Here is a 24,913-nt window from a genome sequence, read left to right on the forward strand (position 1 = left end):
AGGTGATAAACTGAATTGTTCCTGCATGTTGTCAGTGGGAAAGAAAAGAGGGTGTGAGGGGAGGAGAAGTGTTCTGAAGGTTTTATTCTGATTGTCTTTCTTTTAGGTCTGTTAATAAAGGTTTTCTTTATCTCCTTTAAATCTTGAGCCTGCTTTACCTTCCCTCCTAACCCTATCTCACAGCAGGAAATGAGTAAATAATTCTAGTGGGTGCTCTGGGGATTTGACCAGCACTAAACTCACACATAAATTGATCACTGGCTGGGAAATCTGAAATTGGCCGACCAAAACACAAAATTGGTGTTTCCACCCAGTTTTGAACTGATGGTTTCAGTTAACTGATAAGCATTGCCACAAAAATCTCTATTTACAACCCAAATACTTTGGGTTGGGTTTTCATTTTGCCATTTTAAGCATCACACCACCATGTTTTCGAGGCTTTGGTTGAATTTGGGTTTGGCTTGATTTTTTTTATGTGGGATAAAGTTCCCCATCCTGGCCATGCAGATTGTCTTAATAATTGGACAGTTAAATGATGGAAGTTTTAGCCAGAATTCTCCTGTGGCCATAAATGCACATGTTGTCATTCATCACTGGAAAGGGCTGTATCTGCAGGGACAACCTGTCACACATTAATATTGTTAATTAAGCTTCATTGGCAGCTACAGCCAGAAGATTTTAATCTAGATGGCTTCCTTTCAAGCCAGGGAAAAATAGTCCTAAAATTCAAAAAGCCAACTTTTACCTATGCATAGGATGTTGAGCCCTCATATTCCCATTAAATGAGCGATTTGGACCAGAGCAGAGTTTGGTATTGCCCATCAGATCTGAGAGGGTTGATGAATTTCAGAGCTGGGGTGAATCCCCCTTGAACTTGAATCCCCCTTGGAAGTGACCCTATGTGCTTTAACTCATTGGAGCAATTTTATTAAGGGTCCTTATATGGATCTTTATCAAGCTTTGGAAAAATGTCCCTGATGTCTCTTGGCTGCTACACTTTACCCATTTTCTGAAATAGGGTCATAATTTCACGTGGTGAGTTTTCTTCTTGTCGTGGTCTGCCTTGTCAAAAGCAAGCCTGGTGTATTCATTTGCAGCTGAATACAGATTGAGAAAGGCAGAAAAGATGTTAGCCCAGAGTCAAAGGCATCCCTGCTCCACTGGAAAATGTTTAAAAAGTGTAGACTGTTCTCTCGTTTCACCATCAGACCAGCTTTGCTTTATTTGGACATAAAGCTTCTCAGTTCCTGAGTTTTCTGAGTCATTTTCTATAGGCTTCCAACCTACCCTAAATCCTTGTGGATGTCTTTTTTTTCTTGTCTTTTGAGAGGCTGTCTCTGGATTTGCTACCAGCTCTGCTGGCTACATGTTCCTTTTTGAGCCTTAATTTGTGGAACAGGGTAATGCTGCTTTCTTCCTTTGTAAACCCATTGAAGAGCTACAGCTGAACAGAAAGCTTGCTATCATTATTTTTTTTCTTTTGCTGTGTGGAAAGCTCCTTTTCTGTGGCAGGAATAATAACATTGGTTCTTCATTAATTTAAATTAGAGATGTGACATGGGTAGCTTGAGTGCAGGGTGCAGAGTCAGGCCCTGGGCTGGTCCATCTCAGCATTTTCTGCTGGAGGGGTGATGCTGTGATTTCCAGCAGATAAACATTTACAGTATCTCTGAAAAGCCTCTCCACAGTCTGTCACCTGCTCTGGCAGGCTCAGCAGCAGGATGAGATAACAGGAGAGATAAGGAATGATGGAAAGGTGTGTTTTCTCCTGAAAGAGCAAGAAAGAGCAAGGCATGGGTTAGTCCCCCTGTGCTCCAAGGATAGTGGCTCCAGACCCTATCCAGTACCTGTCACTCTGGGCAAAGTTCTCCCAAACTTTAGGATCAGATTTCCAGGCCAACTGGTTAATGGGAATAGAGGGTGTGACAAAGAGCACTCAAACCCTGTGCAGCATGGATATCCCTCCTGGACAGCTCCTGCCTTTTCCACCCCTGGCATCCAAAGCCAGCCATGCCAGGGGACAGCTCTGCATGTCCCAGTGCCTGGATCATGGATGGATTCATGGATCCCTGGCAGGACAGGCAGGGGAAGCTGCCAGGGCTGGCTCTGAGAAAATCCTGCAATTTTCCCTGCCCTTTGCCTGCTTGGAGCAGCTCAAAAAGAGCAGATGGCTTTAAGGAATTTGGTCAATGCTGGATTTATTATTCGTTCCCCTGAGGAGCTTTCACATGAAATCCGTGGTTTGGCCCTCGCTCCAAAGAGATTTGCAGAGGAATTATTTGCACATAGTTGCAAAAGCAAAATATTGAAGAAACAAGGTTTTGTATTTCTGGTTGTCTTAGAGTTGAGATGTGTCACCTGCTGTACTTTTAGCTGAAACTTTCAAACTATTTATTAGCATTAATTTACTTTTTTTTCCCTACAAATATTTTGGAGGAAGGAAATTCAACTATCAATAGCTTTTTGGTTTTCAACAATCACCTTTAGTCCAGTAGCCTTAGAAAAATACAACTTTTGTTTATTTAAAGACAGGATTTTTTTTTTAAGTAATAAATTATGTGCTTTACCTTTAAAAGCAAAACATTTTTCCTTAAGGTATGAAAACCTGCTCCTCACTTGTCTTCAAAGACAAAAAACGTTGAGTTACATTGTTCAGCAACCATTTTTGAAGCCGTGTTTCTTTATTTTATATTTTTGTTGAAATATAAAATAAAGTTGTGTGCCATGGAAATTTCATTATTATATGGTTATACCAGCTGAAATGTGTAAGATATCTTTGACAAGAAAGTGATGTTCTTTTTTCAGTGGGCATCAAAGAGATGCTTCATCATCTTAACACCTTATCTGACTAATTTCCTTCCAGATATTTTGTTCTTTAATTCAAATTGCAAACATACCACAATTTTTCCATTTGCTTGTTCTTTCAGAAATCTCTTGCTTGGGTGACAGATCTCTCTTTCATAAAATTAGACATAATTTTAAAAGCTGCAGAGTTCAGATCTTCAGGGAACTGCCTCTTGGGCCATAAAGAAAAAACGTGAAAATTATTCTTTTTCTGTGAAGTATAATTAGACTACTTTAAAGAAACTCTGCTATGAAATATGATCCTGAGTTAGTATGCAAAAGCACATTAGGTGTTTCCTTGAACTTGCTTGAACAGCACAAAGAAATATTACTGCTACTATTATTATTCTTATTATTATCATTATTATTTATTTATTGTTATGGCAGTTGATGTTCTAGTGTTGTTGTGTCATTACCTTTTTTTCTGAGGTCCTATAATTAAGGCTGGGCTAAAAATTTTCCAAAAAAAAAATTTTTTTTCTCTTTAGTCCTGCAAGTAATCTTTGTTGCATCTTAAACCTCAACTTGTTTCTAGACAGTGAATTTTTAGCTATGTTTTATTCCTTGCTTGATATCCATTCAGTACGGGGAGTGGAAGTAGCAGAAATGCAACAGGAAAATTGGATGAGGAAGTGTAATAGCAGAACAAGTATCTGGGATCACCAGCTGAAGATTCTTTATTTACCAGCTCAAATGGCATAAATTTGAGCCTGACTTTTGATCCTCAGCCTACTCAGATGTGCAGAAATCTGTTTGAATAGACAGAATCTCTAAGTGCTTGTTATACATATATATGGTACATTTAAAATAGACTGATACATTTTACTGGCTTTTGGGGAGGTTTTTTTGTGATCTTGACATTAAAAAATATATATATTTTTTTAATACTAAAATTTGCATTTCTGAGTCATCTTGAGCTGTGTTTCTCTCTTGTTTTATGGATATTAAAAATGATAACACATTCACAGTTTTTCCCCAGCCCAGCTTCTAAGGAACAGAAGTTCCTCTGAAGTCAGCAGGAGAGGTTTCAGAATATCTCTGACAACTTTAAATATCACCCCTGACCCTTAGAGGTGCACTGAGGTCCACTCTGAGACACACAGGGCTACGTGTACCAAAACTCAATAGAAAATTCTGTCTGATTTTTGTACATGGTCAGACTTCCCCTTCAAAATAAATGTAATCTGTTGAGGCTGTGTGGATAAGACTGGCACAGGGACCTGGGTTTGAAGTAGAGAGTTTTATGATCAGCTAGAGAAAGTTTATTCTCGAGTTTTCTACTTGTGGGACATAAACCCCTTTAAAGCTGCACTGATGCTGCAGAGTTGCTTTTGATTGTTGATTCTGCATCTGTGGAATGAGTAAGAAATTCTCCCCACCTGAATGAAATTAAAGCATTTAGAATGGAAACCCACGTGCTCCTTCCTCCTGATGAGATCCTCAGGGAACAGCCAGTCTCTTGTTGGATTTTGGGAGAGGTAACAGTTTCTCTGTCTTAATTTTTCTTCCTTGAAACACTCTTTTGTAACTTAATTGACTTGCTGTGGGAAAGGAGCTGGATTTTGGGGTTGCAGTTAATGCTGATCTCTAGCTGGTGCATGGGGGCACTGCTGACCTTTGATGCACTTTGTTACCCAGTGCTGAACCTTCTTATCAAACAAATTTTGGTTGTCTCCTATTTTAGTCCTGTGAAAAGAAAAAATACTGGAAAAATTTTGCTGCGACCTCGTTGTATCTTGTTCTCCACAAAAATTACAGAAATTGTTATCTACCAGAAGAGGTGAAATGGTGGGGAGTGCTGTTTTTAATGCTGTGAGGAGTATGACAGGAATGCAGCAGTGCCTGGAAGCAGTGATTAATGCTAACCTCAATACAGACATTAATTTAAATTTTTTTACTCACTGCACAGAGTATCAAATGCTGTAGGCTCTGCAAAATGCACACTTGTTCAGGTTGCTCCATATTCTGCATCTTTGTTGGATCCCCTCATGATCATAAAGGGTTTCACTGGGTCAGGTCTGTATTCTGGGGATTTATGTTCCCTTCTCAATACAGACTCCATTGCAGAGTATTTTCCTCTATAGATGTCTAAAGAAAAACAGACTATTCTAAAGCCTTGATGGGAAAAGCTCTTTATTTAGCTAACCAAAAGGTTTGAGATCTGGAGACACATTGCACTTTTTTTTTTTTTTTTTTTTAAATTTAAAGTTGTAACATGAGGATGTGTAAGGATCAGGAACAAAAAGGTTCAGAAAGGCTGAAAGCAGTCACCAATGTATCACAAAACCTGACCTAGATTGTCAGTTTATCCTTTTTAGTTTTCAAACTTACTTTTTTAGCTGCTAAGACCTTCTTCTGTCAGATTTTTTTGGGGCTTGGGGATTTGCATTTATTTTGAGCCAGTCATCTGAATGTTCTTTGTGGTTTTAGGGGGATAGGCACACACACACACACACATATAAGATGTTCTTGACAGATTTGCTGGGTTGTATCCTGTACACTGTTTCATTCTTTCCTTTTCCTTCTGTGGTACACATTTTTTTGTGCTGTCTCACAAAGGATAAATTGGAGGTGACAGTAAACAAGGAGCCTGACTCAGTATCTTGTACATGATCTGAGGGCAATGTCGATTCCATCTTTCAGGGATTTCCCTCCAGATCTGCACCTCAGCCTCAGATGTGCCAGGGCTGAAAGATGCTTCCTGTCAGAACCCAATCCCTTAGCACGATAAAATTTACAGACAGGCTTGCAGCAAACTACATGAGAAATGAGCCAGGTTTCCAGTGAGAGTGGAATAAATGTGATCAGTTTAGTGCAAAATGCAAAATTTGTTTCCAGCTGCAGAAACACCACCTTCCTGCAGAGGGAATATTTCAGGGCAGAATGTTACTTCCCTGATTTACCATTACCTTTCACCCTGGAATTGTGATAAGTGTACAAAAGCTGTATCTATTCTGATATGCCAGCATGCCCCACACCAGGTGCCATGGCAGCACTTCAGTCATTGAATTGTTTCTGCTTTCTAAAAACTTCATAATCGTAGTTTTTTAAAGAAAGGTGCTCACCTTACTGTGAATTGAATCCAGTTTCACTCCAGCCCTATGTATGCAATAGTGTGATTCAATATTAACTGATGCATAATTATTATGTGGATTTGACAGATAGTTTCCATGGAAGAGCAGGACTGTGTGCAATTAAATTGCTGAAGGAATTACATGGACAATTATCATATATTTTGGGTAATGAAGAAATGCCAGCTCACTAAATGGATGTCTTCTGAGTAAACAGTTATGTTCACTGCAAACCTCATTTATATAATGAATGATATGCAAACTGTATTTGGACTGGAATAGATACAGCTCAGGTCACCAGCTAATTTAAAAAACATAAATAATACAACTCCCTCCAGATATAATTAGTGGAAAGTACCAGATTTGGACCTTTTGGTCTTGAAAATGGGAGCCTTAACTTCAGGAACTGGTAGACTTATTTGGCAAATTGCTGCACAACTCCACCCAACCTTCTGTGGTCAAAGGAATAAGTTACTCTTCCCACTGCATGAGATGTTTCACCTCCTTTCTTGACCTCCTTAACCCTCTACTGTCTTTTTCTTTCCTCCCATGAAATACAGCAGACTCCTAAGGCCATTTTTCCTCCTTCTCCAAAGTTATTAGCACTTGTGGATAGAAGCCACTTCAATTTTAACTCCATCAGGTGCTTCACAAGAGCACTGATTTTTCCAGATTGTGCCCTACCAGAAATGGTGATAAATCCTTTCAGGAGCCTTTTCAGGCTGTGGAAGCAGCTGTGCCCCAGACAGTCCATGGCTGACTGATCCCAGTGCACAGCAGTTTCTCTTATAATCTCTCTTGGTGATTGCACATGTTTTGTCACCAATTTTTTTCTTAGCTTTTCATGTGTTGATCATCCTTGGCAAATCACTCTCTACAACCCTCTGAAAGGTGGTTGTAGTCAGGTGGGGGTTGGTCTCTTTCTCCTGGTAGCACTGACAGGATAAGAAGACACAGTCTCAAGCTGTATCAAGAGAAAATTAGGCTGGATATTAGGAAAAAGTTTTTCACAGGAAGGATAGTAAAGAACTGGAATGGTCTGCCTGGGGAGGTGATGGAGTCACCATCCCTGGATGTGTTTTAAAAGACTGGATGTGGCTTGGGTTGGATTCTATCTTGGAGGTCACTTCCAACCTGGTGATTCTGTGATTCCAGAATGAATCTTGTATGGATGGCTTAGAGTTGAGAGGTACACTCAGCTTCAGAAGCTGCTCTTGGATGTGAACATTGAGAAGTTTGGAGTTATTTGGCTTTGGGATGGAGAAGAACCATTTAAGTAAGACAAGAAATGAGAGTGGGTTTCAGTGTGGGAAGAGTGGGAGCTGCTGTGCTTCAGTGACACCTTGGAAAACTGACAGCTCTCTCTGTCCTTCCTCCTGTTTGGAGGACAAGAGGAAGCATCTTCCTCTCCACTTTCTCCTCCTTTTTTTGCTGTGAGAGACCAATGCACTTCCTGGGAGTTTCTCCTTTCCCTCCACCCTGTCTCAGCTCTCTCACCCCTGTGGATGCTGTGGGTGAAATTTGTCTGGCTGCCTTGTTTGGGTTGAATTCCACCACATCAATTATCCTGTGTGCAGGAAAGAAAGAAATCACCATGAAATGGGTGGTTTGATCCACCTTCCTTGATTCCACTGAGACTGGGCTAAAGAAATCTATTGTTGTTTCAGCTCTATTATTTACCCTCTGTGGGGCCTTTAACCATTTGTTTAACTTTTGGGAATTTACAGCAAGGCATTATTTTACCTTCCCATCCTCTAAGCTAGCAGGAAGCTACACTGGCTAGTGTTAACCCCATGCTAATATACTTGACCTCTCATCAACCTGTATGAGCACAGTGTCCTGTTTATCTCAATTAAAAAGCATCTGTCTGGCTCCCAGCTCCTGGGGAGTATCAAGCAAACAAATCCTTCACATCTTCATCACTGCTCTGCCTGTGGAACCTCTTACTGGGGTAATTGCCACAGGAGTGGAGTGAACACTTGGAGACTACAAAGGCCTTTTCTGGAACTCAGTGTTAATAGCTAATTAAGCTAAGTAAAAGTGTCATTTAGTTGAGGGCATAGGTAAGTTTAAGAGATTAAATATTGCTTTTTTCACCTGCTTTTTTAAATTAAAATCAAGTCCCATTGAGGATCTATGCCTTTTGGATCCATACCCACCCCCAGCAAAGTTCCTGTTCTTCCTTGCATCTTGCTTTAGACCACTGGCATAGTATGGGATGTTTAACCTAGGAGCTGTTAGACATTGCTTCAGATTTCATTTTCTTTTTAGAAGAATGCTCTACATTTTTTTCAAGAGAACTATACTGGGAGGGGATTGGTAAGCAAGGAACATTTCTCTCAGCCTGAATCTTGCTAACTAGAATTAGCCTTGAGGCAGATTGACCCCTGAAGACACAGGTACTGCTATTTTGGCTAGGTTCTCACAGAGGAATTTGCCTGGATGCTGCTCTGTCACTCTTGCTCAAGCAGCAGGGTAGGTGATGTAAAATTAATAAGCCACATGAGTCATATACACATGATACTGTATTTATAGCAATCTTGTGAGGGCTCATTAGCATGTATTAAAAAAGTACTTTGATAGTCTTCAGTGGAAAGATACCATATCACAGAAATTCAGAGTATTTTCCAGTCTTGATGTCAGCTTCATAAGTTCTTCAGTTAAGACTGAAGTGCTCTCCAAACTTCCTGGGAAACTAAATTATGGCCCACAAGTCTATGGATTGAGCACTTCCCACATTACATTTGTACCATAAACCACACAGGTTTTCTCATCTTCCCCAGTCAGCTGCAATAACAACAGCAGAGCCTCATAATTAACAAAAATATTCTTTCATTGCTATTTGTTAACATGGTAGTTGGGAATGTAGGCTCAGCCTATGAACCAAAACATACTCCTTTGCTACTGAATGTGGAGTGGGAGGAAGAGTGGGTGGGGAGATAACATGAGTACAAACTTGCCTTTTCTCCTCCACTCTCATTTGTTTTCAGGACTGAGCTGCCTTCTGAAAGGGAGAGAGACAGAGCTAAGGGAGCAAATTGGGAATTAGTCACTGCAGTGGTCATGTGGAAAGGAAAACACGATTATTCAGGCTGACTTTTCTTGGTCTCTTGTCAAAAAGCACTGTTTCTGTGCACAAAATAAGAGGAAACTTAGCAGAAGGATTTTCTGGAATGCCATGATTGACACTAGAAAATAGTTTACAACTGAAGGCTTTTGAAACAAAATTATTGGTGGGGTTGTCCTCTTGCTTCAGGTCAGGCTCTTGTGTGTTAAGGATGATGATTTCCTTTGCACAGAACAGAGATGCAAAACCCTTATCCTTTTGGGGAGCAAAAAATGAAAATTAAAATAGATTTATTATCCCATAACTGTGCTGGATGGCTGCAATGCAGGCTGTAGGAGCAGTGAGAGCTCCTGGTAGGGCTGGAAACCAACTGGGCTGATTGCTGGATGAGGTAACCAGCTCAGTCTCCACAGGAACAGCATCCATCCACATCAGTCAGGAGCAAGGGGAAAAAACCCAACCAATACAGAAGAGAGAGAGACACTGTGGAATGCAACAGATCAATTGGTTGGAGATGCAAAACACTTCTGTTTCTGGTTTTTAAAAGTTAATTTTAAAAGTGAGGAACATAAGAGCAAGCCATATGCAAGTTTTACATGAAATATGTTTCCTATTTATATAGTTTTTAAATATATACATGAAACAAATTGACAGAAACTGTTGAGATTGCTTCCTTACATAGAGGTTTGTAATAATTCTTGAGTATTGGTGGCAAGACAGTATCATTTACAGGGAGCAGTAAGGGAAGAGGCAGAAATAGATATTTGTGTTTCCTACTACTGGCAGAATAGGAGGCAGGTAATGGAAAGAGTGGCCTCAGATAATGGTAGTGAAAGTATTGAGTGGAAAAGGATAAAACCTTGGTTTGTGCAGGATAACACCAGTGAAGGGAAATGTGTTTTAAATATTAAGTGTTCACTTCAACTCTTAATTATCTAGGATAACAGGAGCTGGGCTAAACCAAAGCTAGGAGAAACAAACATTTATAAACAGGACTCTAAGAATGTAAGCAATGATTCCACATTGAAAACTGACAAATACATGTTGTTGAACTGGAGCCAGCAGAGGAGGGCAGAGCTGGAGCTGGGCAAGCCCCAAATTTGATCCCCCAATGTGCAACAGCAGCTCTGAGAGGTGACTCCAGGGGTTGTTATTCACAGCAAATAATGCTGTGTACAGCTCCTTCTGCTTCTCCAGTGTCTAACATGACACATCCTCACTAAAACAGACCTTGCTGTTCCCAGCCTGCTGCTGCTCCCACAGCAGAGCAAGCCCACTCTCTGATAATTGAAATACAGAAAAATGTATTTAGCTTCTTGAATTACTGAATCAAATTTTTTCCCCTCCTCCCCCAACTTCCTTGGTTTCTCTTTCTGCCAGAGATCACTGTGGCAGGAAAGAAGTCAAACAGCAGTCTTAATCTAGGTAATTACTTCCTGGATGGTTTTGGTTTTTATCTTTTGGATATGATGCCTTACAGTTAAAAATTTCAAAGAAAAAAAAAATTGGAGGGGTAATTAATTAAATCTTACTTAAAAAATAAATCCGCCTTACCAGTACAAAATCATTCTTATCATTTTTTGTATATGCAGAATCAAATCAATTAGTTCTCACAGTTGTAGCTTCTTTTGCCCTTTGAGGAGTTTTGTTTGAATTATAATCATTATTCTTGGTTCTTGGTCTTTCTCCCTAGCTTCTCATTCCTGAGCTGCTTTTGCTAGAGCACTCTGAAATATCTAGGAATAGCTCACCCGAAATATTCACAATGAAACAAAGTAAAACCAGCCATATAAGATGTGGACATCAAATATATTCACAATCATTTTTCAAAATCTACGTGTGAATAAAATAACATGCAAGTTTTTCAGTAAAATACTTGAGGTCTCTTAACAAACATAAATCAACATTAACATCAGCTATATTCAGGCCAGATTGGGCAGCTGTGGTTTTCTGACCTGCATCTGAATGAGAGCTACTGGCTTTTCTAGGACAGCTCAGTAAACCAGCATGGTCTTTACCTTCCAGCTTCTGTTTTACCATGTGTGGATGCAGACTGCTTTTTTCCTGGCAGAGCCATAATTTTGGAATGGATTATTTGTAATGTGACTGTAGCAGATTTCAACCAAAATGGTCCCTCAAAGCTTTTTTATTTTTTTTCTTTTTCTTTCTTCCTCTCTTTTTTTTTTTTTTATCTTTTGTTATTCAGTTTGATGTTGAAGATGGAGTTCTTCTGTAAGCCATTAAAATTTAGAGGCTTGTGGGCTGAAGAGGCTCCGGTGCTCTGTGCTGCACTGGGCAGCACTACTGGGCTTTTATTGTGTTTTTTTTTTCCTTAACACTGCAAAAGGAAAAAAACTTAGATTTGATATCATACCTGTGTCACTTCATAATCATTCTTCAGATCTCAAAAATCTTTTGTTCCTCCACAAACTTCTCGTCAGGTTAGGGAATTAGTAATGAGCAGCGCCTGAGATGAGAGTACCTTGTGTCTCGTAGCAGTGTGAAGAGGAAAATTCTGAGAAGTTCAAACACATCAGCACGAGCCTCATCTGAGGGAATGAAACTGTTCTGTGCTCATAAAGCTCTCTCTGAATTGCCAAGCCAGGGCTATGAAGATATTTCTCTCTATTTTTGCTCTCCATGCCCTGCGAACAATTGGCGCCGTGTGACTTTTTGATTTCACACTTGTTAATTGCTGCAGGTTCCAGGAGCAGGTGCCAGTTTTGTTTCACAGCAAGAGCTCTAATCATGAATGACTCCTCGGTGCTGCTGTGCACTTTCAAATCTATTCTAGGCAAGTGGAAAAAGTCACACTTTATGACAGTGTGAGGCACTTGGAAAAGGCCTTTTCCATGAGAGAGGTTACACCAAGAGAGAATTATTGAGAGAATAATAGATCTCCCCGATCTGTATTCATCTGCACGTGTTGTTTTGTACATAATGGGACTTTCATCTGACTCAAGGAATACAGGACAAATTATTTCACAAGGATGATATGTCCTTGTACTGTTTCTCCAGTGAATTGGACACAAATAGGTTTTCCATTACCATCAGTCATGCATGTCTCTATTTCCCCTCTTTCAAGTACAGACAAATGGGGGAAAAAAAAAATCCAAGATTTCCTTGGCTTCTCTTTTTACTGTGGCCAATGCTAAAACATTGCTGCTCTTTGGAGCATGGTCTCTAGTTTTTGAGGCTGATCTTCTTATTTATGTAGACATTCTGTGCTTGTGTGCAACTTTACAAGGATGTTGATGTTTTTCTCTGTCTGTCTTTTTGGTATGCAAAGTGTGAGGGCTGAATGAAGAGCTTACAGGGCTAATAAAGTGAGAAAGAAGAATACTGTCAAACTGATTACAGTTTATTCATGAACATGCAAATACTTAGTGCAAGTGTGAATGTTCACTTTCACGTGCACACTGCAAGTATTTGCAGCAGCAGAGATAAGGACAGCGTGGTTAATTTTGTTGCCATAGGTAAATACATCTTTTGTTTATAGACTGAACTATGCCAGCTGATTGTGTTTATGGTCCTAATCCTTGTGGTAATTTAATTCAGTCAGTTTTGCCTGGTGCTTGAACTCAGAGAGTGCAGAGTCTATTACTGCTGGTGTTTCATTAAGCTGTGGAGAAGCTACAGCTGGCAAATGACTTCTGCTGCTGTGAATTGCAGGGAGCTCAGGGTGCTGCTGGGTGATGAGTTTCTCCTCTGAAATCTGGGGGGGGGTGGACAGAAAACTCCATGACTCACTAAACTTTAGCTTTTTTCTGCCTGCTCTCCCCACCTCTTTCATCACTTGAGAAATCATCACAAAAACAGAACCCCAAAGAAACACCAGCCCTCTTCATTCTCTGCTGCTTTAAATTTCTAAAGGCTGGGGGAGGCTGCTTGGTCAGGAGAGCCCTTCTGTCCATTGGCTCTCCTGGAACCTGAGTTTGGTGGCAAAAATTGTCTAAAGAGTGAACCTGAGCTGAGAAACAGCACTGATAGTGATAATAAAGAGCTTTCATTGCTGTGTGAGCACACTGGAGTGGAAGGGGAGGGAAAACTGAATGCTGTCAGTAGGGACCTGGCAGAGAGTAAGTAAATAAAGTAATTAAAATTTAAGAGAGCTATAAATAACTAAGAAACCACTAATCTGGCTTGGAGATGAAGCTGCTTCTGTTACCACAGGGGCTCAGTGCTGTCAGTGCCTTTTCTTGCATCTTTTTGTTGTACATGTAGAACTGTGCTGTGAAGGTGGAGAGGTTTAAGGCTGCACATTTAACTCAACATAAAAAATAGCTTGTGCTCAATTCTGGGTTTTTGAAGGATATATCAGATATTTATCTGCATTATAGGGCACCATATACATTTACAAAATTTTGCTAGTGACTTTTAATGGTTATATTTAGGAAAAAAGAGCCCTGTCCATTTTGTAATTCTAAAGTACAGGCAGGTATACTCCAGGAAGGATCGTGAAAAATATTTTGGTTCAGTCAAAGAGTTGGGTGAGACCTTAGGCAATGTATGTATTTCATTAATTTAAGTACAGGAATTGATGAGATGAGAGAGATTTGTATATTTACACTGCAGTTATTGAGAAATTACCACACTAAGACCTGCAAATGGCAATCAGACAACCATGCTAAATGTATTTTGCCTGGATTAGTATAATGCAAAATGACCAGTGCTTATGTATGGGAGCACCACTTGCTGTGACTCATATAGAAGACAAAAGAAAAAAAAAAAAATCCATATCATCATCCTTCATCCTTATCTTTCCCTTTCACTGGCAACAAAAATACTTCAAAAAATGGAAGAAGAAAATTACAGCATAAACAAATACATGGTGAATTCATATCTAGAAGCTAAGAAGCAAAGTCACTATCACTTTTAAGCTGTGCCTATTCTTAAATGTCAGAATGATAGGATTACATATTGCTTTGTCTAGCAGCCTGAAAGCTTTTTATATTAGCAGTGAGTTAATGCCTATGAAATAAAGCTCAGTAAATATTTACCGTGGTGTATGTCTGGGAAAGGTCGTGTTGACTCATTTAAGGACATGCTGTTTATAAATTCATCCTTTTCAGATGACACTACAGAGGTTTAGCATCCTGAGTTAAAAGGAGGAAACAGCATTCTGAAAATTTATATTTTTATTTTACAGTCAATTGTACTGTAGGGAGCAGGCTTCTCACTGCCAATTTCCACACAGCCTTTTCTCAGCTGATTTCATCTCTGAGTTTATTAAGCCTTCTCTTGCCTGGCTAGCCATTGTCTTGCCTGGGGAAAAGCTCTGTCAGGTATTAAAGGAGAAATATAGAAAATAAAGCTAATGGCAAAAATTTAATTCTTTCAATTCTGCACTTGCAGGGTTCGTAGCTGCCAAACCAGACAAAAATTTAATGTATATGCTCTCCATGCCATCACTGCTGAGCTACCTCAGCCTGAGATATGAGGCTGATGAATGGATTTGTAGTGGTTTGACTGCAACCCTGTTGGCCACTGAATAAATGCCAAGTGTAAAAAACCACATGACCACAGCAAGGAATAATAAATTCTGTGAGGAGAGCACTAAACCTGCAGAACAGGAGGCTCAGCATCACCTAAGAGACCAAGACTTTTATTATCCTTTGAATGACTTTTTTAGCAACCCCACTTCATAAAAGACTCAAAACAAATTAGAAGGAAATTTCAGGGAGTTATCACTCTTTGGCAGCTCCAGAAAAGAGACCTTGATCTCCTGATTGATTCTTTGTACTTAGGGCTTGCCTTTGTCACTGAGGCAAAGGATTTATGGGCATGCTTACATCTTTTGCTGAGTAGGACCTTCTTAGAGTTATTTTCCTTGCTCAGTCACGGCCATCATGCACTTTTATACTGCTGAAAAAGAGAATAGCTAAACAAAATTTAAACCTTATAATATCAATTTGGACAGAGAAAGGCTAGGAGCCATAATACATAAAAATGGCTTTACAAATCTGAGTTGCAGCTGCCATCACACCATGCACAGCTGTTTCTGGCCCCATCTGGCTCTTGATGTTTAAATGGAAGGTGCACAGAGAGAGACAAGCATCTCCAGGAGTCAGCTTGTTTGAGTGGGTAAATTGAATTCTTAGATCAGTCTTTCCCTACAGAGTACAGAGGGAACCTAGGTGATAAGATTTGACCCCTCACCCAATTTTTATTATGATAAAATGAAGCCATATTAATCTCACACTAAGTACAGAAGTCTCATCACAAAAGTTCTGGCCAGCAAGTCTTTGAGGTGTCCTCATTTAGACAGCAGCAATCACTGTCCCCTGGCCAGTCTCCTCCTGTGGGGTGTCTCACATCTGGAAGGACTTTCCATCAGCTGAGGGTCCTGGCTCTGTTTCCTGAGCTCTTTGTATTCATTCCTCTCTTCCACCTCCTTCCAGTCAGCCTGTGGCACTTGTGCTAAAAACTGAATGCTTGATACACTAAATAAATCCTGCTGGAGCTGTCCCTGCAGGGCAAGGTGGCAGTGACAAGTTCTGAGCTTTTTCAGCATTGGAGTTTGGGAGTGTTCATGATTTCTGAGCAGCAGCAATGTGACAGAGCATCCTTCTGTGGCTATGAACTTATCAGATTGGTACAAATGGCTGAACTGAGCCTAAAGCCACACTAGAAATGAAGTGAAAATCAAGCTCTGGCTACAATTGAAATGTTCTGTGTGGATTTGCAATTGACCCTGTGCAGCACAAAGAGTTACAGAGTCCATCTCTTGCTAGTAATCAGGGAAATGGCACTATCAGCTTGCTTCCCTTTGAGCACAGGTTAGAAAAAAACAAACCAAAAGAACCAAGCAAAGCAATCAATCACACACACTCTTTACCACAGCAAATACTTTAGCAGAGAAGAATACCATTCATCTGCAAAAACTATATATAAATAAGAAGAGAAAATCTCAGCAGCTTGTCTGTTCTTCTCTTGCCTGTTTAGAGAGCACAGGGACACCACAAGGTAATCAAAATGTAGAATATCAGGTTCCACTTGGATCTGAAAACAAAATAAACCTTTACTTGAACCTGAGTAAACAGTCTTTCAGGGACAGCCACAGGCACATGGCTCAGGGAAGAAGGGTAGTAAGCACAGACTATGAAAACTGCTGATCTGGATTTAGACTTAGGTTTTCCAGACCATAACATGACTCCTGTGACATTTGAAGAATGGGTGATGGGTATTTGCAGCTTTTTTGGGGGGAGCCAAGGGGCAGGGGGTGATAGGAAACTGACAGCAATAAGGCAGAGCCTTATTTAAGGTGAGCACCAGACCAAAGTGAAGTTCAGCAGACTTAGATGAGGACAAAGTGTAACCCACATCTGTCTCTGAATTCTCCATGCCACAAAACCAGATTTGGAAGAGATTTTTTTTTTTTTTTTCTGTTTAAATGCATCCCAATTTCAAATTTCAAAACTTCCCTAGTAGTCTCAGAATTTTGAAAATACTTAATAAGGGCACTGGGGTGCCTAATCCCCTTTAAAAACTTTTGCAGATATAGAACAAGGAATTAGGATCCTGGAATAGCCCCTATCTACAAATAAATTCATTGTGTCTAGTTTGTTCTCTTATTATAGATCAACATGGAGGGGGGAAGAGAAAGTTCTCTTGTTCTCTTCCACAATTTTCCTTTATATTGCTTTGTGATTAAAAATCAAGTTAATAACCCCTTTGGTCTCCAGTTTCTCTGACAAGTGAGAACTCAACTTCCTCCCAGCTGTGTTCTTTATAGATAATGCAAGAAGCAAATCATTACATTCTGCCTTTAAGAACTCATTCACTTGTGCACATTTGAAGGATATGGATGCACCCTATCAATTCAAAACTGAGGCATCTTCCACTCTTGTAGCACCCACCAGCTCAGTCTCTACCCCTCTGTCATACTCTCAGCCTGTAAATGTTGTTTTTTTACTTAATCACTGGCTTGTTTGTAGGTTTTTTTGTCTTTACTCCCAGTCAGGATTAAAAACATGAAGAAGACTAATTTTTTTTTTGTGGTCAAACTTGGTTGTTTATTCAATCTTATCTAAAGTACAGAGAATTTTGCAACACTTCGAGCTGCCAGCTAAAAGTGAGCAAAATGGAGCTGAATTTAGCTACTTACAAGGTCTTTTAAAGCTAAACAATCCAATAGAAAATTAATACTAGGATTTTTTACACTTTTGGCCCAATAACCAAACTCCTGTGACCTGCAGTGCAGCATTAACATTATCCAACCAAAAACTTAATGCAGTTGATTGTGTGAAGAAATATTTCCCTTCCAGGTTATTAACTTCAGTATGGCAGCAAAACATGGTGGGTTGTACATACCATAATGATGTTTGCTTAAAAAAAAAAAAACACCCCCATGTTCTGCATTTGTGGGCAGAGAAAAAAGTACTTGTCCCTTTAGAGCTGTCTCCCAGAGCAAAGAAATGTGGAAGCTCATTTATAAAATATGACCAGTGGATTGTTATAACTGGCTTTTTGAGACTCAGAATAGCAACAGGGCTGAGGATGAGGACACTATTCATAGAGCAGAATGCCAGAAATTATGTGTTAACCTAAATCACAAACCATAAATTATTGAGAACTGCAGCTTTTGCTATCTTTTTGCATGTTAAAATAATCCTTTTTTTTTTTTTTTCTTTTTTTAAGATGGAAAATCTTAATTATATGGATTTGCTTTTTTTTCCCATGGAGTATTTCTTCTGAGGAGTGTTTATTAAAGGATGATTTTACACAAACTGTAGGGAAGTGTAGATAAAAACAAAAGCCTCAGAAACAAATATCCTTATTTTCCAAAAGTCTTTGCATTTTTGTAAGGTGGCTGTATGTGACATTTTTGTTCACATTTTGAAGATCATGGCAAACAATCCTTTCCTCAGCACTGTGCCTGCTCTAGGATTCACTGGGACCTGTGGAAAAGCTTAGGATGATCTTCCTAAAGTTCTTTAAAGAAGTGTTTACCTGTTTTGTTTAAACTCCAGGAGCTAATAATGATAGCTAGCAATTCCAAGGAAATCATGTTTTGCAAAACTTTTTATTTCTTATGTTCTTTCTGTGGTTGTGCCACTGCCAGACTGTAGCACAGTGCTGTCTTTTTTTGTAAGGCTTGGATTCACTGCACCCATTGACTGCAGGAATATTGCCAAGCTGGGATCATCAGCCCTTTGGCTGTTCAGTGCATTTTCAAAAGTAATTCCAGCCTTAGATGATTCCACAGGTATTCTGTCTGAAAAGGTCATCCTGGCTTAGTCATTGCATTTAAGCACCTAAGATTAAGATGAATTGTGGTGAGAATGAGTCATCATGTGATTTAGAATGAAATTAGCATTATTGGCCACCAGGACAAAATATATCTGAGTGTAGTAGAATCACTCACAAAATTGCCAGTATTTTATCCAAGAGGTCTGGATATAGTGTTCAATATTTTCTTGTGCTTTCATGGATGTTGTTTTATCCCACATCATGCACTAGCTGATCATTATGGTATCTAAGAAGGAGATCCTCATAGCTTTAAAATTGCACCTGTTTTGGGATTTCAGTTGCCCACTTTAAAAATTCTGTGGTGCTGCAGGATTTACTCTGTAAAAGCTGACAAGAGTCAGATTTGTTTGAGATTTTAGTTCCACTTGTCTGGTATTAGATAATGAGATGCAGTTACTGGTACTTTAATTTTACAGAGCTGATGAATGTCCACAGCTCCTCTTAAAGTCAGCAGAACTTGTAACTACTTACACTTCTGGTAATTGGGTTCTGGCACAGTGTGTTTCAGAATGAGACATCCAGAAGCTAGAGTACTTAAAATTAGTGGTTATTTTGCAACTTAGATCTCTTCCTTATGTGTAAAACTCATTCTGCTATATGAAAATAAACCATGGATATAAATTTCTGGAAAAAGGACTCTGAGCTCTGCTGCACACCATCTATTTTCTTATTGCTCTTTGGATATTTTGCATTTGGCATATTGTATATCTCCTTGCCTCTCCATCCTTTTAATTTTAATAGGTACCTGGTTATTGGCTGAAAATTCCACTGACATGACTCATCCCTGTGCTGGAAATGACTGTGAACAGGCATCACACTGTGAGATTTACTTCCCCCCTCCTTTTTTTTTTTTTTTTTTTTTTTTTTTTTTTTTTTTTTCTTCTAAGTGCTTTATCGTGGCACGAGCTTGTAATAATAAACTAGGAAGGAAGTTGGAGCTAATAATTTGGTTCTGAATGCATAAGCCCTGCCAAATTTCCCCACAGGCATAAAATAGCTGCTCAAGCTGTGACACCAGCAAATTAAATCCTGGAGGTAGCTGACCAGAAGTAATGAAATGTGTATTTACCATACTGATGCTGTCAGTCTTAAGACACACTGGCTTTACAGTCTAGTTAAGTGGGGCACATTTGTCACTTCCAGTGGTGCTTAAAGAAAATACTCAGGTTTTTTCTTAGCCTTCTTTTCAAAATCACAAGCCCAGAGCTGGCTGGTAACCCTGACCTTGTGCAACTTGAAGAAAGCACATCCAGGATGGTCCATTCTTTACTGCCCAAGTGAAATCCATATTCCAAAGGAGATTTAGTCTCATGACATGTTAATTGCCAATTCTTTTTATTGATGTCTCATCTGCCAGTTTCAGAAGATGAAACTAAAGGCTAAAAGTTGTTTCAAGAGCCAGTGGATGATAATAAACAACAGATGTGTCCCACAAACCACATTTCCCATGCATGCAGCAGTTGGGAAGCCTGTGAGCATCCAGAGGTGTGGAAGAGGGACACACAGTCACTGGAAAGGGGCCACTGTAGAGAGGGATGTTTTCTGAGGATGGGCACAGATGGATGGGACACATAGCTGCTAAAAAAATACATGATGGCAGCAGTGCTTCCAAAGCTCCTGGACACAGGCACATGGATGAGGGAAGCTAACATTTCACAATCCCCACGTGCTTAAGGTGATACAGCACTCAAAAAAAAAAAATTTACCCCAGACAGGTGTCATAAGAAACAAAAACAAGTGTCTGAGAGTTTTATTTAGCTAGTAGAGGCATTCTATGCTAATTGTGTGAGAACTGGTTAAAAAGGCTCGTGAATAATTTGCTGGATAGTGCTTGCTTAATTTCCAAGAAGATTGAGGGGGAAAAATAAAAAAGTAGGGTCTTCATCACAGTAAATGCAATACCCATGGAAGAATCCAAGAGTAATATCACAACCCATATGGGCATTCTCTGAAAACATCTAATTATATCCAAGGAATGTCCTTGACTCTGCAATTATATGCCTAATTTCCAGCTGTGCTTTATTAGCACAGCAAATGATTTATAGTACAGACAGCTATAAGGAACTTGCTTTGAACTCTTTGTTGGCACATATAAATTCATTTGGCACTTTTGGCTGGCTCTTCATAGCAAGGTAGGCGCTGGGAGTTTGTGCTGTGCAATTCAGTGCCCAGACCAAAGGAAAGCAAGAATAGTTTTAGAGACAGATCCATGCTTTTTCCTCTAGTGAAGCATTCAAATGCAAGTCTGTGGAAGGGCAAAACCCAGGTTTCTGTGGGGTTATACAGTAATTTCAAGCTTAGTATGTAGAAATAACCTTGCTGAGTTCTTGCTTGGTCTTGGAAGACAATAATTTCTTCTGTGATATAATAGTGCATGTGCTTTTGGAAAGCCAGCTCACCTGTGCCTTCTTTCTCCTGCCTTCCCACACCAGGAGGGCTGAATTAGGGTTGATTCTACATTTTCTTAGTGAAATGGAAATAGGGAGGAAGAAGGATAAGAGAATCTTTGGTTCAACCAGATCTAAGCATAATCCCCAGTTAAATGTTTGAGTCTCTGTGAATCCAAATGCTAGACTGGGATTTAAGGCAAAATACGACCACTTGAAATGCAGAATTTTCATCTACTCAAGGGTAAGTCTGTTGCATTTAGCTGAGGCTGAGGAAAACAAATGGAAGTGTTTTATGTAGTTATAGTCTTACATTATAAAATTTTTTGGAACAATTGCTTTGCCATCTGTGAAAAATTACCCAGATTTCCACACCAAAATATTCTCCCATTGATAACATTGGCAGATACAATTTTAACAACTTAAAAGTAATTTTTTAAAAAGATTAGCTAAAGTAAACCTCAAACCATCAGCTGAAGTTGCATTGCCTGTATTTTTAATCTCAGGCTTGGAGCTGTCTAGACAGGTTATCCTATTTGGGCTGGACTGATTATGTGCTTTGTGCCTTGTTCTCCTGTGGGCTCAGAGGAGGGGATTTGCTCAGGGTCTTTGTCTCAAGCCTGTGGCTTTGCCTCTAGGGTGGTGTAACCTTAGGTACACTGGAAATGTCAAAGCCCAATGAAAATACCATGAATACATTGAAGACAAACTGCTGCTGTTTTAAATCTTATACTCTTAGAAGCAATTATTTATTCTTGGTGGGTTTATTTCTGTTGTTGCTGTGGGTTTTTTTTTTTGCTGGTTGTGTTTTTAATGTTTGTTTGTGGTTTTTGGTTTTGGGGTGTTTTTTTGAATGCCAAGAGTTGGCAACACCATGTGTGTGAATTTCAAAGAGGGATCCTGGTTCTTGCAGCATAAATCCCAGAAATATTGTTTTCATGGAAGAGCTCCCACTAAACAAAACCACAAGAAAATAGCAGGTAGTCAGGCTGCTAGAATTAATCTCTGAAGGAGGTCTCTAGCTCCCTCTGGTAAAGGAACAACTTGATTGAAGAAGTTGCAAACTCCCCTTGCTTTTCAACCTTTCCCTGAGATCTCTCAGCCTGTGAAATATGAAGGGGAAAAAAATACTGTGGAGTTGGGAACTGAAAATACCAGACATGACAGTTTTCATGGGGGGTAAAAAAAAGTTATAAGCCGTGGTGTGGTATGATAAACAAAAAGGCAACTCTTAAAGTAAGCTTGAACTTTTCCTCCTCATTAATTAGCATGAATCTCTTATGAAACTCCTGTAGAGAACAAGTGCTTCTCCTGACAGCTGGATTGAAATTAATAAAAAGGAAATTGTTTTCAGCTGGAAATGGTTTAACATACATGAAAACCAGGTTCAATTGCTCCTTTCTCTCTACTACTAATAAAAGAAATATTGGAAATTAAATGCTGTAGCTTAGGAAATGAAAAGTGCCAGCCAAAACTGTGAACATAGTGGTGACAGCTGCTTACCACTTGGTACTTGCTGAAATGGGCATATTTGGAAAAGCTCAGGCAGTACCAAAAATTATTCTTCAGTTTTAGTCTTTCAGCATATATTGCATTGAGGAATATATGAACCTGTTTCTGCAAGATAAAAGAGTCTTGATTTAATCGCCTCTTTTTTGGGGATTTAAATGACTTTGAGGCTCTATTGGAAATCCTCTTGCCTCTGATACCCTTTACAATCTCATCCCTCTTCTGCTCCACCTTTCCTCATGAAAGGATGACAGAGGATTTGTTCCTCAGGATGTAAGGAATGGAGTATCTGGAGTATCAGAAAATGCACAGCAGGATCCAGCCCCTGCTGCAGAGAGTCTGGCCTCTGATAATCACAGACCTGTGGGCTTGGGCTGACTGTGAATTACACCCTGAAATCATTGCTCCTGTTTGATGTCACCTCTCCTGTAGAATATAAGACACAACTTTATTGCAAATATAACATGACTATCTTATAAATGACAAGGGAAATAGGTGAAAGTAAAACACGGGATTTTACTTCAACAAACTCTTCATTCTTGTCTTGTAGAATGCAGAACCTTTCCAAGTTGCTGTCCGAGAGGACAATTGTATCGTTGTGTCCCTGGAAGCATCAGATGTGGTGAGCTCCTCCTCTGTCTATGTTGTGAAGATAGCTGGAGAATCCAAGAACTACTTTTTCCAGTTTGACGAATTCAATAGCACTTTACCTGCCCCTGTGGTTTTTAATGCCAAATACCATGGCCTGTATTACATAGTGACTCTGTTGGTGGTCAACTCAAACATGGTCTCCAAGTCAGCAAGATCAATCACTGTGTTAACCAGTAAGTAACATTTTCTTTACTTCTGTTTCTTCTTCTCTGTATGTGTGGCTTTTTTTTTTCCCCAGGATTATTCTTGTGAAGAAGGTGCCAACCTTGAAATTGAAAACTATTTGTAGAATATAAAATGATTTCTTCATCTGAAAGATTACAAAAATCTGTTTGGATGGAGCCAAACTAATTTTCACTAATTTTTTTTTTTTTTCCCTAAATGGCACCTTGGATTGTATAGGTAGTTTTAGTTGTATTATATCTGAGGAATGGTTAAGATTTTTTGTGCCTGTATTATTGTGTCAATAAGCAAGCACCATCCATGGTAATAGCATTCAAAGCAACTTAAGGTTCATGTGTTATTGAGTGAGGAGCCTAAAATTTAGGAGTAACAAGACTTTACATCACCTGTACATTCTTCAGCCTTCCCTTGTGTGCTCAAGTTGCCCTGATGAGGAAAACCATAAGGGGTCCCATGGGAAAAGTATCATGTTGTTGGGTAATGAACAATTTCAGACTTCACAGGCAGCCTGAATTTCCTTTCCTTCAACTGCTTTAGCCTTGTAAGCCAAGTAGTAATTTTAATCCAATTTTATATTTTATGTTTGCTTTCTTCTGAGAAAATAATTCTGCTGTCCTATACAACTGGAAAAAAAAAGCCTCACTCTGCATTTTTAGCAGGTTTTGGGATGCTGCATTTGCAGCTGTGCAGCAGGGCTCACTGCTCTGATTCCAGAGCCCACCAGGGTCTCTGGGAGCAGGGAAGGAGTGATCCAAGCTGGCAGATGCTGCACACCCTCCTGTGCAGGGAATCTCTGAAGGAAGAAGGAAGCCAGAGTCACTGAGCCCACCAAAGCCAGCCCCATTTCTGGCTCAGGGGTTTCCACAAGGTGTTTCTGGAAAAGCAGGAGACTGATGGCTCCAAGGGCATATCCTGTGTCCCACTCCCTCCTCCAAGGCTTGATGGTTTCACCACCTGTCTGATAGGCAGCACTGAAGGATGCTGAGCTCCAGAAGCAGGCTGTAAACTGTGAGCTTTGGAAGGGAAAGCATCCAACCTGCCCCCTGATATTTTCTGTCAGGCTGGCTGATGAGTGCTGGCTCTCTTGCAGCAGCTTTTGCTCCCAAGCTCATCTTTTGGAGCACAAGGCTGCAGAACTGACAGTAAATTTGGAATGAAAGGACAGGTGGCAGGGCTTGTTAAGGTGTGTCAGGTTTTGGTAGGGGGTCTTAAAACTCCTGTAGTGTCCACTGGTTTCTCCTACAAAAATGCATGAGATGGTATTTGGCTTCTTGTTGGGTTTTTCCCCCTCTCTTTATTGGTATTGTCCACTGCCTGTTTTACATAAAATTATGACTATCAGCTTGATTTTTTGGCAGATAATAATTAGGATAGATTTATCTTTTTCTTTTTTCCCTGTACTCTCTGGCTGTTTAATATTCTTGGTTTATTTAATCATGCAAAGACGTGTAACTATCTAAATTATTCCATCTATATCTATATCACATGAAGGAATGGCACATTGCAATTAGCTTCCAGTAGCAAATTAATTCCTGTTCTAACCATTGGTGTCAGGAGAGCTTTACCAGTGGAATATTGACCCCATTCATTAGGCTGACACAAAATAAATCTAGCAGGATAGCCAGTGATGCCAATGTGGTTATTCCCAAGGCAGTGCTCACAGGAGTTTATTTGGGAACTCCAAGAGTTTGCAAAGGAGATTCAGCTTTTCAATGTGTGCTGGAGGTCTGAGTTTCACACAGAGCTGTGTGTGCCCAAAAAGTGCTCATCAAAATGAGACCAAGGTCCCTCAAAGACATTGCCTACTTAGAAATTCAGTGAGAGTTGTGAAAGCCCTCTGCTTTCTGATGGTATATCCTGATGACATTTCCTTTCTCTGTTCACATCTCCCATCAATATGCTGCATCTAAGGGAATTGACAAGAAAAAGCAAGGAAGAACCCATTTGGT

General features: G+C 39.7%; 1 protein-coding gene across 1 annotated transcript in view; it reads left to right on the top strand.

The window, feature by feature from the left end:
* Positions 1-24,913, top strand: part of PTPRO (protein tyrosine phosphatase receptor type O) — a gene marked incomplete at its 5' end in the record, with an annotated part of 122,979 nt that overhangs the window by 44,870 nt on the left and 53,196 nt on the right. Inside the window, one exon of the mRNA XM_079304093.1 lies at positions 22,681-22,954. Coding sequence (XP_079160219.1) covers positions 22,681-22,954 — 274 coding nt within the window. The remainder of the gene's footprint in view (positions 1-22,680; positions 22,955-24,913) is intronic.

This window comes from Erithacus rubecula (assembly GCF_903797595.1).
Source record: "Erithacus rubecula genome assembly, chromosome: 4".
NCBI classification, from domain to species: Eukaryota; Metazoa; Chordata; class Aves; order Passeriformes; family Muscicapidae; genus Erithacus; species Erithacus rubecula.